Source organism: Chlorocebus sabaeus, chromosome 13 (genome assembly GCF_047675955.1).
Source record: "Chlorocebus sabaeus isolate Y175 chromosome 13, mChlSab1.0.hap1, whole genome shotgun sequence".
NCBI classification, from domain to species: Eukaryota; Metazoa; Chordata; class Mammalia; order Primates; family Cercopithecidae; genus Chlorocebus; species Chlorocebus sabaeus.
This window is the reverse complement of record NC_132916.1, coordinates 18,527,700-18,546,528: the sequence shown is the minus strand read 5'-3', so window position 1 is coordinate 18,546,528 and position 18,829 is coordinate 18,527,700. Positions and strand designations below refer to the sequence as shown.

Genomic DNA, 18,829 nt, shown 5'->3' with positions numbered 1-18,829 from the left:
AGTGATTTCACTGTTGGTATGTTTTAATTTGTTGTTTTTTATTTTTTTGTATCCACTGAATGTTTTCAGATTTGAGGTTACCATGAGGCTTTCAAAGAATATCTTAATACACATTATTTTAAACTGATGACAACTTAATACTGATTGCACAAATGAGCAAATTAACAAACAAGCAAAAAGGAAACGAGTAAAAACCCTAAACTTTAACTTTGTCAGCTCAGTGCAACCTTTGCCTCCCAGATTCAAGCAATTCTCGTGCTTCAGCCTCCTGAGTAGCTGGGACTAGAGGCACACGCCACCCCACCTGGTTAATTTATGTAATTTTATTAGAGACAGGGTTTCGCATGTTGACCAGGCTGGTCTCAAACTCCTGGTCTTAAGTGATCCCCCTACCTTGGCTTTCTAAAGTGCTGGGATTACAGGTGTGAGCCACTATGCCCAGCCATGTTGTTTCTTATTTATATCTTATCAAACTTGTCTATATATTGAAAAGTTGTTGTAGTTATTATTATTGATCAGTTCATCTTTTTATCTTTCTACTTAAGATATAGTTTATACAGGCCGGGCACGGTGGCTCATGCCTGTAATCCCAACACTCTGGGAGGCCGAGGGGGGTGGATCGTGAGGTCAGGAGATGGAGACCATCGTGGCTAACATGGTGAAACCCTGTCTCTACTAAAAAAATACAAAAAATTAGCCAGGCGTGGTGGCAGGCGCCTGTAGTCCCAGCTACTCAGGAGGCTGAGGCAGGAGAATGGCAAGAACTTGGGAGGCAGAGCTTGCAGTGAGCCAAGATCACGCCACTGCACTCCAGCCTGGGTGGCAGAGTGAGACTCTGTCTCTGTTTCAAAAAAAAAAAAAAAAAAAGAAACAAAAAAAGATATAGTTTATACAACACAATTGCAATGTTATAATATTCTGTGTTTTTCTGTGTGTTTACTATCACCAGTGAGTTCTGCACCTTCACATGCTTTCCTATTGCTCATTAACGTTCTTTTCTTTCAGATTGAAAAACTGCCTTTAGTATTTCTTGTAGGTCAGGTCTGATGTTAATGAAATCCCTTAGCTTTTGTTTGTTTGAAAAAGTCATTTTTCCTTCATGATTGAAAGATGTTTTCACTGAGTATACTATTCTAGGGTAAAAGGTGTTTTTCTTCAGCACCTTAAAAATGTCACTTCACTTTCTCCTGTTCGGTAAGGTTGCCACTGAAGAGTCTGCTGCCAGATGTACTGAAGCTCCATTTTATGTTATTTGTTTCTTTTCTCTTGCTGCTTTTGGGATCCTTCTTTATTTTTGACCTTTGAGAGTTTAATTATTAAATGCCTTGAGGTAATCTTCTTCTGGTTAAATCTACTTGGTGTTCTATAACCTTCTTGTACTTGGATATTGATATCTTTCCCTAGGTTTGGCAAGTTCTCTGTTATCCCTTTGAATGAACTTTTTATCCCCATCTCTCTTTCTACCTCCTTTTGAAGGCCAATAAATCTTAGATTTGCCCTTTTGAGGCTATTTTCTAGATCCTGTAGGCATATTTCATTGTTTTTTATTCTTCTTCATTTGTCTCCTCTGACTATGTAGCTTCCTTCAAGCTCATGAATTCTTTCCTCTGCTTGATCAATTCTGCTATTAAGAGACTCTGATGCATTCTTCAGCATGTCAATTACATTTTTCAACTTCAGAATGTCTGCTTGACTCCTTTTAATTATTTCAATTTCTTTGTTAAATTTATCTGATATGATTCTGAATTCATTCTGTGTTATCTTACACAGCTCTGTCACCCAGGCTGGAGTGCAGTGGTGCAGTCTCAGCTCACTGCAACCTCTACCTCCTGGGTTCAAGCGATTCTCATGCCTCAGTCTCCTGAGCAGCTTGGATTACACACATGTGCCACCATGTCTGGCTAATTTTTGTATTTTTAGTAGAGACAGGGTTTCTACATGTTGGCCGGGCTGGTCTCAAACTCCTGACCTCAGGTGATCCACCCGCCTCGGCCTCCCAAAGTTCTGGGATTACAGGTGTGAGTCACTGCACTCAGCCCAAAAGAGCTATTTCGAATTATCTCTCTGAAAGGTCGCATATATCTGTCTCTCCAGGATTGGTCCCTGGTATCTTACTTATTAGTGTTTGTTGGGTTAGGTCATGTTTTCCTGGATGGTCTTGATGCTTGCAGATGTTTGCTGGTGTCTTGGTATTGAAGAATTGGGTATTTATTGTAGTTGTAGTCATGACTTGTTTGTATTTACCCTTCTTGGGAAGGTTTTCCAGGTATTCCAAGGGACTTGGGTGTTGTGATCTAAGTTCTTAGTCGCTGCAATCAAATCTGTATTAGGGGCCACTCCAAGCCCACTAACACTGTGGTTCTTGCAGACTGATAGAGGAACCACCTTGGTGGTCTTGGATAAGACCTGGAAGAATTATCTGGATTACCAGCCAGAGATTCTTGTTCTCTTTCCTTATTTTCTCCCAAACAGTCAGAGTCTCTTTCTCTGTGCTGAATTGCCTGGTGCTGGGGGGAAGAAGAGTTACAAGTATCCCTGTGGATCCTCCACCACTACTGGGACTGTATTGGGTTAGGCCTGAAGCCAGCACAGCACTGGATCTCTCCCAAGGCCCGCTGTAACCACTACTTGGCTACTGCCTATGTTTGCTCAAGGTTCTAGAACTCTACGATCAGCAGGTGACGAAGCCATACAGGCTTGTGTTCTTCTCAGGGCAGTGAGCTCCCCCTGGCCCCAGGTGGTCCAGCGATGCCAGGGCTTGGAGTTGGAAACCTTAGAAATCGACGTGGTACTCTGTTCTACTGTGGAGAAGCTGGTACCGAAACCATAAGAAAAAGTCCTTTCCACCCTTCCCTTCCCTGTCCCAGGCTGAGAAGTCCCTCCCCATGTCCACCGCCACAATAGAACCATGGGAATGCTGCCAGGCCATTGCTGATGTTTACATTAGGCCCAAGGGCTCTTCAACTCAGCTTGTGGTAAATGCTGCCAGGCCTGGAACTTACCCTTCAGGGTAGTGGGCTCCCCTCTGGCCCAAGGTAGATCCAGAAATGCCACCCGAGAGCCAAGGCCTGGAACTGAGTACCCCTGGGGCCTCTTTGGTGCTCTTCCCTATTGTTGCTATGCTGGTTCCTAAGTTACAAGACAAAGTCCCTTTTGTTCTCGCCTCCTTTTTCATAAGCAGGAGAGGACTCTCCTCATAGCCACCACAGCTGTGAAGGTGCTAGGTCACACCTGAAGCCAGCATGTCTGACCCAAGGCCCATAGTGTGTACTACCTGGTTACACTGCTGATTATTCAGGGCCCATGGGCTCTTTAGTCAGCTGGTGATGTGTCCTGCCAGGACTAGCTCCTTTCCTTCAATGCAGCAGGTTCTCTTCTGGTCAAGGGTGTGTCTAGTAATGTCTGGAAACCAGGGCATGGAATGAAGCCTTCATGACTCTGCCCAGTGCCCTTTCTTACTGTAATTGAGTTGGTATCCAAGTTGCAAAACAAAGTCCTCTTTACTCTTTCCTCTTTTCTCAAGCAGAAGGAAGGGGTGTCTTTTGGAGCTGCAAGCTGTGTTGCCTGGGGTTGGGGGAGGATTGGTACAACAACTCTTTTAGCTGTCTTGCTGGTGTGTCACTGGGTCATGTGCCCCCAAGTCCACTGGCTCCAAGTCCAGTTCAGCATTGGGCCCCACCTAGGAGTGTAGTACTTGTGGCCTAGACAGCCTTTCAAATTTATGTAGGACCCCAGAGCATTTTAGTCCACGGTGGCAAGCGCTTGTCAAAACTCAGATTCTGTCGGCTGGGATGGGAGCTTCCCGTTTGGCTAGGTCTTGTCTAAATGCTCCCTCCGTGGGCATTAGCTGAGTTCTGCCTGGTGTTGGCAGCACTGAGCTCCAATGCAATGCAGAGCAATTGCTGGGCTCTCCCTCCTTGACATGCACAGATTCTCTCTCTGTGCCATGTGGCTGTCGCTGGGGCATAGAAAAGAAGAAGTGGTGTGGGCAACTCAAAGCTGTCTTTCCTACCCTCTTCATTGCCTCTTTCTGCAGTATGAAGTTAAAATCAGGTAATGTGATTGCTCACCTGATTTTTTATTCTTATGAAGGCGCTTTCTTATATAGGTAGTTGTTACATCTGGTGGTCCTGCAGGGAGAACAATCAGTAGAGAATTCTATTTGGCCATTTTGCTCTGCTTCCTCAGGTCAAATCATGGATGTTCTTATTGCCATCTGAAATGATGAATCCTTTGTACGGGGTTCTCCATTTACTTTGCCCAGATCCATCACAGGAATCACTATCTATGGCAGCTATAGTCTCACAAAGTGTATTTCTTAAATAATAAGACTTGGAAGTTGAAATTATTCCTTGATCCATGGGCTACAGGATAGATACCGTGCTAGCAGGCACGAAAACAACATTAGTCTTGTACATCTCCATCTCCATCAGGTATCTAGGGAGACTATGTGCATTATCAAGAAGTGGTAATACTTTGAAAGAAAGCCTTTCTTTTCTGAGCAGTGGGTCTCAAAAGTGGGCTTAAAATTTCGGTAAAACCTGTACTGTAAACAGATACGATGCCCTTGGGGTTTTGTTGTTCTATTTATAGAGCACAGGCAGATTTAGCGTAATTCTTAAAGGCCTTAGGATTTTCAGAATGGTAAATGAACAACTTTAACTTTAAGTCACCCAGCTCCATTTGCCCCTAAGAAGAGAGTCAGCCTTTTCTCTGAAGCTTTCGGGCCAGGTATTGACTTCTTTTAAGCTATAAAAGTTCTCAATGGCATCTTCTTCCAGCATAGGGCTGTTTGATCTACCTCCAGCCTGGGCAACAAGAGCAAAACTCTGTCAGGAAGGGAAGGGGAGAGGAGGGGAGGGGAGGGGAGGGGAGAAGGAAGGAAGGATAAAAGGAAAGACGTAAAGAAAGAGGGAAGGAAGGAAAGAGGAAGAAACGAAGGGAGAGAGGGAGGGTATCCCTCAATGATCTTAGCTAGATCTTCTGCATAACTTACTGCAGCTTCTACATCAGCACTTGCTGCTTTACCTTGCACTTCTATGTTACAGAGATGGTTTCTTTCCTTAAAACTCATGAACCAACCTCTGCTCACTTCCAACTTTTCTTCTGCAGTTACTTCTCCTCTCTCAGCCTTCACATAATTAAAGGGAGTTACGACCTTGCTCCGGGTTAGGCTTTGGCTTAAGGGAGTGTTGTGGCTGGTTGGATCTTCTATTCAGACCACTCAAAGTTTCTCTGTATCAGCAATAAGGACGTTTTGCTTTCTTCTCATCCATGCATTTACTGGAGTATCACTTTTCATTTCCTTTCAGAACTTTTCCTTTGCATTCACAACCTGGCTGTTCGGCACAAGAGGCCTAGCTTTTGGGTTATTCCAGCTTTTGACATGTCTTCCTCACTAACCTTAGTCATTTCTAGCTTTTGATTTAAAGTGAGTGACATGAGATTTTTTTCAATTGAACACTTAGAGGCCACTGTGTTAATTGGCCTAATTTCAATATTGCTGTGTCTCAGCAAATAAGGAGGCCAGAGGAGAAGGAGAGAGATTGGGAACATTGTTGGGGGAGCAATTAGAACACATGCTACATTTATGAATTAAGTTTGCTGACTTCTACGGGCATAGTGTGTGATGCCACTAATTACAATATTATCATCAAAGATCGCACTGATTGTAGATCACTATAACAAATATAATAGTAAAGAAAAAGTTTGGAATATTATGAGAATTACGAAAATTATGCAGACATAGGAAGAAAGCACACGCTGTTGGAAAAAATGGTGCTGGTAGACTTGTTCTATGCAGCATTGCCACAACCTTCAATATGTAAAACAAAAACAAAAACAAAAAAAACCCGAGAAACAAAAAGCAAAACATAGTGTCTGTGAAACACACTAAAACACAGTTCAATAAAATGAGGTTTGCCCACATTTCATTTGCTTCCTCATAATCTGAGAAATTGCTAGGTCCTTCTGATAAAGTACGATTGCTTGAAGAATCTGCCATCTACTTATCATTGTATTGATTAAAAATTTTTTTTCCTAAATTGACGTTAATCACTGCATTGATCTTCTTTACTTTCGACTGACTTCATAAACCTCTAACTTATCCTTTCTTTTTGTCCTGAATTGCTGATCACACTGATGAAATACTTTTAAAAACAGACACCTAAATGTAACTTTCATTTTCAAACACCATAGAGTTGCTACATTCTATGATCTATACTTATAACGTAATAGCTGAGAAGATCTGTAGCTGTTACTACTCAATTTAAAACAATGCACCGAAAACATTTTCTGCAGGATCAGACATTTCTTTAAGTCACTAAAAAGAGATTATGTACTGTGTCTTTTAGGGGAATGATTTAAGAAAAAAAAATTCATATAGCAATATTTGAATGAGTTGACAATAGTTTTTACAATATTTTGACCAATTACCAGTTTTGCAATTTGTATAACCAGCTGTTGTTTTTAGATTCCAGCTAGTTTTGTGTATAAATAGAGTATTTCATGTGTCTTTTCCCCTCCCTCTATGTGTCTTTACACGGTAGAAAGGTTTCCAAAGGCAATGGCAATTAGTGGTGCTGTCTGAGGCTAACTTCCCAGGCAATTTAGGCAAACAAGATTTTAGCCTGAATTTTCCAGGTAATTGCCTTGTTTTGCTGCTAAGGGCGGTTTGGGGAAGAGTAGCAGGATTAGACTAAAATACATTTTTTAAATCCACACACTCAATAGCAGCATGTGTTTGTAACTGTCATGTATTTTGGGAGATAAAAAAAAGACGCCCCACGGCAACAGTATTTGGCTGAAAGACCAAACCATCTAGGTTAATTAAATATGCAACATTTCTGCTAATACTCCTAAACATATTCAATTGTTATACCACTGGAAATATTTTCCATTTTTCACACCAATTTCTACCACCCCCAACTCAAGCACCAGATTTGTATATGGATTAAAAAAAGATACATAATAACACCACCACCAAAAACCAACTGTTTCAGACGCACAGTATACCAACCCATTAAACAAGTCAATGTGGCAAAAATAGAGCCTGCAGATACAGGCAACCCAGATATTTATTGACTTTGAAAAGTTATTAAATTTCCATAAGCCTCAGTCTTCCCATCTGAAAAGGGGCAATAATAAATATTTTCACGAGCTGGTGTTAATGCCCATTCCTGCTTCGCAGAAGTTTTCTTTAATTATTTTATTTTATTTTATTTTTTCAGAGACAGGGTCTCACTCTGTCAGTCATGCTGGATGCAGTGGTGTTGAAAGGAATGAGGCACATCCCCCATATATCTCCCAACTTCCTGAGCCCAGCACAAACACATTCCTCCATATTTCTTTCAAACTTCAGAAAAACATCACCTGGGAGATCTCCGATAAGGAATGCTAAATGTATAATGTTAACCAATTGTAATGCTGTAACCGAGAGAATTACCTTGTTCCCTGTAACTTTACATATCCTGTTTACATCGGGCTATAAAAAGCAAGCACTCGCATTGTTCGAGGCCCTCTTGTATGCTGTGGAATGGAAGGACCAAGTTCGAACTTGTAGTAAAGATCCTTGCCGCTTGGCTTTGACTCTGGACTCTAGTGGTCTTCTTTGGGGAACAAACGGTCTGGGTATAACAGTGTGATCACAGTCACTGCAGCCTCAAGCTCCTAAGTGATCCTCCTGCCTCAGCCTCCCCAGTAGCTAGGACTATAGGCAAGCACCACCACTCTGGTTAATTTTTAAATTTCTATAGATATGGGGTCTTGCTACATTGCCCAGGCTGATCTTGAACTTCTGGTCTCAAACGATCTGTTTGCCTTCGCCTCCCAAAGTGCTGGGATTACAGGCATGATCCACCACACCCGGCTTCTTTAATTATTTTTAATAAATTTATAATCACAGGTTTAAAATGCACTTTTTAATCTTTGTAACCATTGCATACTTCTTAATGTAACAGCTCATGATAGTACTTCTTTCACTTTCCATCCATGATGTAAAATATGCTACCTTTTAATTTTCCTAAATTTGCCTTTTTCAAGTTTCAAATAATATCCTTAGATTTTATAACTGAAGAAAAAATTCTTATGGCCACACTTTTCATGATTTCTAGACCTCTTTAACAATTATCATCTCTTAAATGCTTGGGATTTCTTTGCCAAAGTGAGGCAGAGAATTTCTAATTGAAACCCAAGTCATTTAAGTATATGCGAATTTTTAACAGAATTACCCTACAGCAATAATTTGCAAATGACTGGGGAACATAAGGGCACTTTTAATTTGAAAGAAAAACCTTTTTAAAGGTACTTTTGATATGATCAGCCTATCACTCAGCAAAGAACTGCTGTTTGGGCATTTCACTTGGCTACAAAGATGTGAAAGGCATGAATCTTACAGCCACTGAATTGTGTGGGTCTCTGAGAGCTCATAATCCAGGGAGTGGTCTGTATTATTAGCTACTGACTTGCTTTCAAGTACCATTTGAGGTGTTGATCATAATCTTTAAGTACTTAGAACCCTGAGCAATTTAAGGATTGTGTGTCTCTATGCAGTCACTGAGATAACCTATTTTTCCCCCTTTCCTTGCATAATGGTCTGGAGGGCAGGGTATGTTCCTTGGAGGTCCACTGTCTGCAGATTTTCCAGGCTGTTGATCCTTTTTCCCCCCTTCTTGTAGACTAGATTCTTCTGGTAGAATGACTCCCCAGCGTGGATGCTTTTAAAAGATGACTTTATTGCACTTGACTCAGCTTTTAAATATCTTTTAATGTGTTTTAAATTTTCATTTGCTTCCTTGGAGTAATCCATAAAATAGGCTATAATTTCAAGAACTGCAATAAATCAGCAATACAAGGTTGACCTGAGTTGCCTGTCCTTATGTCATATACTAGGATCTTGTATCTGCATGTAGACAAACAACCTAGGAGTTTGACTGGAATATAGCCCCGAAGACATTATTTCAGCAGAGGCACACAGATAGATGACAGTGAAAATCTCAGTTCAGTAATTTACCTTGCAACGCATTTGTTCTGCATGGAGCTCTTCGTGGTGATCCGGTAGACACTGGGAAAGCTTCTTTTTGAAAGTTCGCAGTTTCTCCAGGGAATCTGCTATTCCTTTCTCACATTTTTCCCAGTCCTATCATGTGAATAAAAACAAATAGCATAGATGGTTTTGATGTAGGAAGCTGAGGGAAAAAGAAAACATACACTCTTCTTCATTCCCAGAGAAAGAATGAAAGTTACACAGATGGCTGAGTGTGGTGGCTCCCGCCTGTAATCCCAGCACTTTGGGAGGCCAAGGCGGGTGGATCACTTGAGGTCAGGAGTTTGTAACCAGCCTGGCCAACATGGTGAAACCCCATCTCTACTAAAAACACAAAAATTAGCTGGGCATGGTGGCAGGCTCCTATAATCCCAGCTACTCGGAAGGCTGAGGTAGGAGAATTGCTTGAACCCGGGAGGCAGAGGTTGCAGTGAGCCAATATCACGCCACTGAACTCCAGCCTGGGTGACAGAGCGAGACTCCTTCTCAAAAAAAAAAAAAAAGAAAAAGGGAGTTGCCTGATGAACAATATGAAGGTAGGCCCACACTCATTGCCAGGGGAGGCAACATGCTCTTGTCATCTGAAGAGCTGAGTTGAAAACTGACTCTGTTACTGATTATCTGGGTGGCTTTAAGCAGATAATGCTCTATGTTTTCTCTATGAAAATGGAAAAAATACAAACTCTCCATATTTATTGGAGCCCAAAGGAAGCAACGAGTGTCAAGGCATCAAGCACAATGATCAGAATATTATGGGTACCCAAAAATGTTATCTGAATCCAAATCCATCTCTGCAGAGGTAGGACTATAATCTCAGCACCTTGTCCCTTTCTTAACTCCATCCATAACTGCACCCAATATCTACCCTTTCCCAAATGTACTATAAGGGATTAAAAAAAAAAAAGAGGATATGGAATGTCTTACAGAAAGAGAAACACACACTACAAAAGCAAGGCATTTTTGACTGGCTTTATCTTGTTCATGCTGAAACATACATAGCAAAGGATTAAATGTGTAATACATAAAAACCCATATTAAGACGTAGAAGAAGAGAGATAATGCACAATTTAAGAAATCTATATCTAATATACAAAGTAGCGGTAAGTGCTTTGGAGACGAATAGGCCAGGACAGATGGTAGAGATTGGCAGTATAGAATGAGGTAGATCTCCATATACTGACAAAATAAAACATCTATTGTGTGGTTATGTTTTGAAAGGTTACATAGCAAACTGGTAACAATGGTTACCTCTCGAGAATATAGGAGAATTTGGATGGTACGATAAGGGAAATTTCATTTTTTACTCTGCATACTTCAATTATTACCTAATTTTTAAAAATCAGACACATGTAATTTTTTTGTAATAAAAAAGTGAAATTTTTTAAAATGACAGGAACCAAAGTGGAGCTTGATTTTTTTTATAGCACCTTATCTACATATTAACTCATATCTGGTTTCTTAGTGCCAGTGAAAATTAAACTTAACTAAACAAGTCTCCTTCATGTTGTTCAACACTGCCCGTTTGTCAAATTCTCCAATCCAGGCCTTTCCGCTCCCTACTCATCTCCCCAGTGGCCACTCCCTACACCATGAATTACAGAATTCCAAAGCAAGACAACTAGAATCATGGCTAGAATCATTTTTAGTTGTCAGTATGGTGTCAAATCATGTTCCATCTTCCTTCACAATATCTCTTTCATTATCAGCAGTCTTTTCTTATCTGGATTCTTTCTACTTCTCTCCTGACACCTTAGTCTGAGCGTAACAACCGGGAGGTGTTATTACCACAACTATCTTCTGGAAGCAGTGTTGACTAAAGTGCCTCCTTACTCAAAATATCTTTATTCAAAAAACTGAACTGAGAATTTGGCACAAGTCTCGTTTCTCTTTAAAATTCCTTCATGGAACTTCTTAGAGTACATAACCACATTCCCTCTTCCCAATTACCAGAAAAAAAAAGTCCTTAAAAAACAAACAAAAAAAATTGTCTACCAGGGACAGAGTTGTTGAAATTCTCCTTTGTTTTAAAATATCTTGGCCGGGCGCCGTGGCTCATGCCTGTAATCCCAGTACTTTGGGAGGCCGAGGTGGGTAGATCACGAGGTCAGGAGATCGAGACCATCCTGGCTAACATGCAGAAACCCCGTCTCTACTAAAAACACAAAAAATTAGCCGGACGTGGTGGTGGGCGCCTGTAGTCCCAGCTACTCGGGAGGCTAAGGCAGGAGAATGGCGTGAACCCGTGAGGCAGAGCTTTCAGTGAGCTGAGATTGCGCCACTTCACTCTAGCATGGGCGACAGAGTGAGACTCTGTCTCAAAAAAAAAAAAAAAAAAAAAAATCTCTCTCTCTCTCTCTCTCTCTCTTTGTGTTCCCAGGCTACAATTAGCTCATCATGCTAACCATAGTGAGGGTAGACAAAAAGATTCTCTTTCTGCTTAAATTAAACAACATTCTCAATAAAACTATCAAACACCCTGAATTCAATCAACATGCAGTTGACAAAGGTTTATTGATCTAAAAGAGATAAGATCATCACAGGTGCCATGACCCACACCTATAATCCTAGTACTCTGGGAGGCCAAGGAGGGCAGATAACTTGAGGCCAGGAGTTTGAGACCAGCCTGGTCAACATGGTGAAAACCCATCTCTACTAAAAATACAAAAATTATCCAGGCGTGGTGGCACGCACCTGTAATCCCACCTCCTTGAGAGGCTGATGCATAAGAATCACTTGAACCCAGGAGGTGGAGATAGCAGTTAGCCAAGATTGCACCACAGCACTCCAGCCTGGGTGACAGAGTGAGACTCTGTGTCAAAACCAAAAACCAAAAACCAAAAACAAAAACAAAAATTAAAAAAACAAGAAAGAAAGAAAGATCAGCTTCTTACTTTTCAGAACAAAATTAAGAGATGATAGTGAAGAAGGCGAACATACAGAACATGGAATTATAATGCCTATTTTTGGCATACTTACTAACAGTATTAAAAGTTAAATATTATAGCTGTGGTAAAAAGAAATACACTAAAATGAGGGTATAGAAACAATAAAATGTAGATTCATAAATTCCTTCTTAGGCAAACAAGATGTAGTGTTAAGAGTCAAAATAAAATAAACTTTAACAAGAAGAGAAGAGGGATTCCTCTTTTCAAGGATGACTTAGATTCTAAATCTATAACTAAGTCCTTTTATGACATGAATTATAAGGAAATAACGTAATGTCATGAGCCTGCAAATATCTCTTAAAGTGGATGTTTTCTACACCAACAAACAGACACACAAGAAAAGCAAATGTAGTGACTCAGACATCATGCCTTATTAAGTCTTGGAAACATCTCCAAAAATCACATCACAGATTTAAAAAAAAATGATTAACATGTTCTCTACAGGATGAGTTACAACGTTTTAAATCCTTTCCTAAAAGCAAAAGGAAGAAAATGAACTTGGCATATTATATTACTGAAGAAATTATGCTGTGTGCAAATAATAGCTCTTTATAGATGTTCAGTGGCATTTCTGATGGATTGCTTCCTACACAGAAGGCAATATTTTATTAAATAAAATTCAATATAAATCCAGTGGGTGTGCACACTTTAGGTATTAAAAAAAAAACAAAAACCAAAATCTTAGTCATTACCTTCGATACAAACATGTGACAGGCCCAATTTAATAGATACCCTCATTCAAGTGTTGGTAATTATCAACATATACAGGACCATAACATTTAGGTGTCTTTACTTTTGAAGATCATAATAACATCAACTATGATATCACTATCATTCATTTAGTGCTCAGTATGAGCCAGGTAAGGTACCACCTGATTCACTATCATTATTTCATTAAGTTCTCACTATGGCCACATGGAGATGGTGAAATTATATACCCACTCTACAGATGAGGAAACTGAGGCTTAGATAAGATAAGTTAACCAGGTCACTTGGTTTACCATGATTTTAATTTGAGATTATCTTATTTTAGAGGCCCTGTCCTTTTGAAACTGCTCATTTAATTATGAATTATACATGCAATTGGAGAGTGAGAGAGAAAAGTATATTGTGGGAGGTCCGGATAACTCTACATTTTCCAAAACTTACTGTGTGATCAGTATGTGATCTGCATCCAACTAAGGGCTTAATACACCTCCTGGAGATTTTATCTCATGGCAACTTGCTTGGATCAGCTAAGATAAATCAAGAGTATCTTTCTGGATTGGTTTTTCCCTTCCATAAAAGAAGAGATACCAATCTTGAAAACCACTTTAGAGTCTCAGATTAGGGAGTGGAACCTACTCTTTGAATTTCTGTATGGATTTATAAAGCCATCACATGGCTAAGATTTCACACTGGCCATTAATCAGAATTCATGGCTTAGACAGTCTTATTAGACTTTACTTTGTTGGGAGGTTGTCCTGAAAAATTAAATGCTGAAAATTGGGAAACTTTTCCAGTTTGTTCAAGATAAGACAAAGTCTTAAATAAAACACTGAGGATCAAAGTGCTGCAGGGAATTATTTCATGATCTTTGCATTATTTGATTTGCAGAATAACAATGGGAGGAAGTAGTGTAACGACTAAAAGAGTTTTTTGGTTCGATTTTTTCTAACCGAACTTACTTTCAACAAGAAGGCTAGTTTTTTCTTCTGTTCTTCCAGCCGCACGCTGGCTGATTTCCATTTCTCTTGGATTTCAGTGAGTTCGGCCTGCAAGGCGGCCTCAGCGCCACTATCCGCAGAGAGAAGGAGTTGCTTGCCAGCCTCCACAGTCAGGATGTAGCTGCCTTGTTGCCGCAGGAACACCTTTTCTTTGAACTGAAAGGAACCATAGCTTTTCATTTTCTCATTCTTTCTTTCTTTCATCATTTCCTTCCTACAAGGCTTTTTAAATGGCCCTAACTGAGCATAGCATGCCCTCTTTCATCCAGCAAGCATTTTTTGTGGTAGTGCTTTGCACACGCATGCACCAGTGAATAAATGAGTGAGAATACAATAGAGACAGGCTTAGTTTCTGTCTCCAAGGTAAGTACAATTGATGCAATAAGAATCACTCTCTAAGACTGATGCCTGGGAATACAGAAGGACATCTGACCCAGCAGGGGGCGCATCAAGAGGCAGAGAGGCTTCCTCAAAGCAGTAAAGGCTGAATGAGTCTTGCGAGACATGAACTTCACCAGATTAAGAAGGACCTGGTGCGGTGAGATGAGTGTGATCAGGAGTGGAGGAGAGGACACCTTCTGACAGAGAAATGAGGACGCGCACATTCACTATATGAGAAAAATATGATAGATTCAGGAAACTAAGTATGGTTTTCAGTGGCTGGAGTGTGGACCGCACGTGAGAGAGTGGTAGGAGATGAGGCCAGACCACATCTTGCAGAAATTTGGTTTTTATACTAAAAGTGACTGGGGTTCACAGAAGAACTGATGTTTGGATTAAAGTTTTAATAAAAGCATTCAGGAATCAAGTAAAAGTAGAATGGAAGAAGGGTATGTGTTGGATATACTAAGATTAGGAAGTTACTATCTATCTGGGCAACAAATCACGAGTACCTAACCAAGGCAGTGGCAGCAGGGATATAGAGTTGGGGAGATTAGATAAGGGAGTGATAGACAAGGAGAAGTATAGCTCTCAAATTATTCTAGGATTCCTAGACTGATGACACTTCCTGGAAGTGTGATGGGAAAGGGAGAGTAGTTGGTCCAGAGATCCCAGGTTCTGCTGGGACCCACAGGGTACAAGGCATCTGTGATGCACATAGACATAAACCCAAAAGGTGGTTGGAAACACGAGTCGAAAGTACAGCAGGTAAATATGACCAGAAGATACCGATGTGCCCCTTCTCTGCTGGTAGGGGCAGTTGAAGTCATGTCTGCGAATGAGGGCTCCCAGAGAAATCTGGAGGAGAAAGGAACCAAAGAACAGTGACTTTAAAGGAAGAGTCACTGGGTACACTGACTGGGTACATTGGATACACTGGGAAGAACTCGCTAGAATGATAGGAGGTATCTGTCTAAGAAGCCAGAAGCCCGAAGGTAAGGGGCAACCTGGAAATGAACAAATAATTCAAACAGGACAGGGCTTCCTGTCTTCTTTGGAGTACTTAAGTTACGTGTTTAAATTGCTTAAGAATAAAACGTATGCAAGCAACATGAAGTTTTTCTTTCCTTGCTATTACCTTTTCATCCCTGCTGGGATTTAGTGAGCTGTGGCAGGCCATAATGTGTGAAGTGTGAGAAGCTTTTGTGAGAGGCTGGGGCTTACTATCATTTCACCATTAGATATGGGCTTTGTATTGCAATCATTTTGTATATTTCTGTTGACATTTGAGAACAATGTTTGTCCCAGTTGCAATGTCACTCTAGAGTCCTTTTGAAAAACCGAGGCGAAGGTAAAGTGTACGGTGGAAATGCCTAAGAGGTGTGAGAACACTGTGTTTTGCATCTTACCTGCACTTCATCAAAGAGGGTCCTTGCTTGTTGCAGTGGTATAGGAACACTTCCGAGACCACTCATGGGGAGGTAGGACACTTCAACCAACCATTTACGAAGCTTTTCTGCCATCTCCCTATAGCGTTGCCACTGGCGAATCTGGCTGTCAATGATCCCCCGCCTCTGCTGGGCCCTGCGAATCACTCCCTGCCACTGATTACTGAGGAGTGTCAATTTCAGGTTGAATTCATCCCTAGTGAAGAAATAATTACATGGTAAAAAACACTGTTATCTTGGATGCAGTTATGCAATCAGTCAATGTATGCATTGTCAACAACCCTAAGCCTTGAGAAGTGATCTAGGGTGGTGGTTTTCAAATATCATGCCATGATCTATTATTGGGTTATTGGGTCTATTGTAATTAATTTTTTAAATTAAACTACCCGTGTTTGCAAATGGTGAGTGTTTTCATGTCTCAGCATAGGTTGAAGGCAAATATACAGTAAGGTCATTGTCCTTCACTCTCTCTCCCTGAAAGCATGAAAGGGGAGGAGTGGACAGCTGCAGGTGCAATGGAAATACTGCAAATCCTATGCAGCTCCATAGCAACATGTGCAGCCCGTGATGGTGATGTCGCCTTGTGGGCCACACTGCAGGAAAACATGTGGAACAAGGCTTATATAAAATCTCTGTCTTCAGTTCGAATCATAAGCCACTGGAATCAAACTATGTGATTTAAAAAGATTTTTTAAAAACTGTACTCCATAAACTCTCTCAGTATTCCCTCATAATAAATAGCCCCAACTTTTAGCAAATCATTCCACATATTCATCTGAATTATCTTTTCTACATTATAGGCTGACTTCACTCTATTCTTAGAAAGATGAAAACCTGTTATCATAGTCTATATAAATGTCATTAATATATTTAGAAATAATAAATTTTCCTTAAGATTTCTCAAGTTCAGGCTAAAGAATATCAGATCTTCTAACGTGTTCTTACCTCTCTGTTTTCTAGCTTTAAAAAAAATAGGTAGTTCTTTATTAAGTTTTATTTAATATTTAACTTATGGCTCTAGCACTGGCTAGTAAGGGTTTGTCCTATATCAAACAGAATGAGCTTCTATGTAGTTATGTGTTATTCACACATAAAGTGCAAGTAATATTGTACTTTAATACTAAATACTGAATACTTGCACTTCTCTACTATAATAGTTTTGCGTTATCCTCTTCTCTTGAGGGTAGAAGCAACTTTGAATTGGACTTACTATTCTGAACTTGTATCTTCTCGAAACTTCCTATTATCCAGAACCACTATAAACTTTGATTTTTGTAACCAAATATGCTGTTAATCCTAGAAACTTACTTAATGACTCAACTTAAACAAAAGATGAATAATATACAGTCAACATCAACAAAACAAGCATTAAAAATAAAATGTACTAAATAAAGCCCCTGCAAAAAATTTCGTATGCCCTCTCATTTTAAAAATAGATCCATAAAGGGCCGGGCCCGGTGGCTCATGCCTTTAATCCTAGCACCTTGGGAGGCCAAGGTGGGTGGATCACTTGAGGTCAGGAGTTTGAGACCAGCCTGGCCAACATGGTGAAATCCCGTCTCTATTAAAAATACAAAAATTAGCCGGGTGTGGTGGTACATGTCTGTAATCCCAGCTACCCGGGAGGCTGAGGTAGGAGAATCACTTGAACCCAGAAGGTGGAGGTTGCAGTGAGCTGAGATAGTGCCACTTCACTCTAGCCTGAGCAAAAGAGTAAGACACTGTCTCAAAAAAAAAATAAAATAAAATAAAAATAAAAATTCATATGATAGTTACTTAGATTTTGATGATGACTTCTGTTTTTGAAAGGAAATTCTGATGTATATAATCAATGCAGTAGCTTTCAATTGTGATGAATTAGGTTCATGATACTTCCCTAAAAGTTACAAGCATCTGTCATTGCAGAAAATGTACAACTCCAGGACTTGAGAATACCATATAATCCTGCTTTCCCTATCAGGTAACCATCCAAGGCCTCCTAGGATTCCCCACCCTCTCCTGATACAACCAAGCTGTCCCAAACTACCTGCCAGCATGAGGAATTACTTAAAACATGACATTGTTCCCTGTGCTGAACTTGAAGCTCTAAAAAACATAACTCACAAATTAACTTTCAGACCACAATACACTTGCAATCTGGGGCCTTCTTATTGCAAAATTCTTTATCCTCAAGTCTAACCTCCCATTTTCATCTCTTTGGTGTATTTTCCCTAAATGTTAGTATTTAAAATTTAATAGATGCTGGCTTGCATGTGAGTATTTAATTTTTATTTTACTTAATGACTCAAACATTTATAATATTGTTAGAGAGTTGGCTAAGAAATGATAAAGCAAAAGATAAAAGTTAATTGTATTTGTATTTGTTTTATTTTCAAGGCCTTAAATTCTCAGGAAAGCTCATATTTAAGTTTGGCTTACTTAAAATAGAATAAATATGATATCACATTTTGTTGTTCCAAGCTTAACCATGAAGATCTTTTATGCAATTCCAAAGAAATATCCACTTAAAACTGAAATTGCTTCTACAACATTAAAGACAAAACTCTCAATAAACGTAATTTATTTTTTATTTTTTGAGAAAATATCAAGTTAATTATAGTCACAACTACTGGTTCCTAAATATGAGAAAGGTATACATATGTAATAGAATACATGAGGTTAATATTCAAATATCACCATGAAAAACAGATTAGATAAAGTAAATATTGTTTCCAGGAAATATAAATATAGTATGAAATTGTCATTTCACTTGCCATAAATCCGGGGAGAAGATAAATTTTTACCTCTCCAATTTTAATAAAGAGATAATTTGCTATTGCAAATGAAGAGGAAGAAAGATTTCAGGCGGCATGTAATCTGACTTAAGGTAGCAAACCATTTTCAAACACAGAAGAATTCTCATGGCATGAGAAAGCTGGCTGGTATGATTCAGTACTGACTGAAAACCAGACATGAGCTCCAGGCCTGATTCTGCTGCTACTTAGTTCTGTGACCTTGGTCAAATCTGTTCACATTTATGGATTTCAGGTTTTTCATCTATAAGTAAGAAAGATGGGCTAGTGATCTCTCTGCTCCTTTAAAAAAAAAAAAATTCTGTAATTATGTGAGAATATTAGAAGCATCTGTTTACAAACCACTGACAGGTCATTGATATGGCTCATGCTGATCTATTCATTAATTCCATTTCCTACAGATGACTAGTGAAGGTTGGCTAGGTGATTTCCAATTACTCTATGCCCTTCATATAATATAATAGCAGTTCTCTAAAAAGATTCAATACTCAGTCATTTCAGAGATTGAGACAAG

At 39.7% G+C, this 18,829-nt stretch overlaps 1 protein-coding gene across 17 annotated transcripts in view; it reads right to left on the bottom strand.

The window, feature by feature from the left end:
* SYNE1 (spectrin repeat containing nuclear envelope protein 1) overlaps positions 1–18,829 on the bottom strand; it is a 527,413-nt gene that overhangs the window by 71,838 nt on the left and 436,746 nt on the right. For all 17 annotated transcript variants that reach the window (XM_008007617.3, XM_073022337.1, XM_073022331.1 and 14 more), the window contains 3 exons: positions 15,485–15,719; positions 13,656–13,850; positions 9,011–9,136 (listed from right to left, as the gene is read on the bottom strand). In XM_008007617.3, coding sequence (XP_008005808.3) covers positions 9,011–9,136; positions 13,656–13,850; positions 15,485–15,719 — 556 coding nt within the window. The remainder of the gene's footprint in view (positions 1–9,010; positions 9,137–13,655; positions 13,851–15,484; positions 15,720–18,829) is intronic.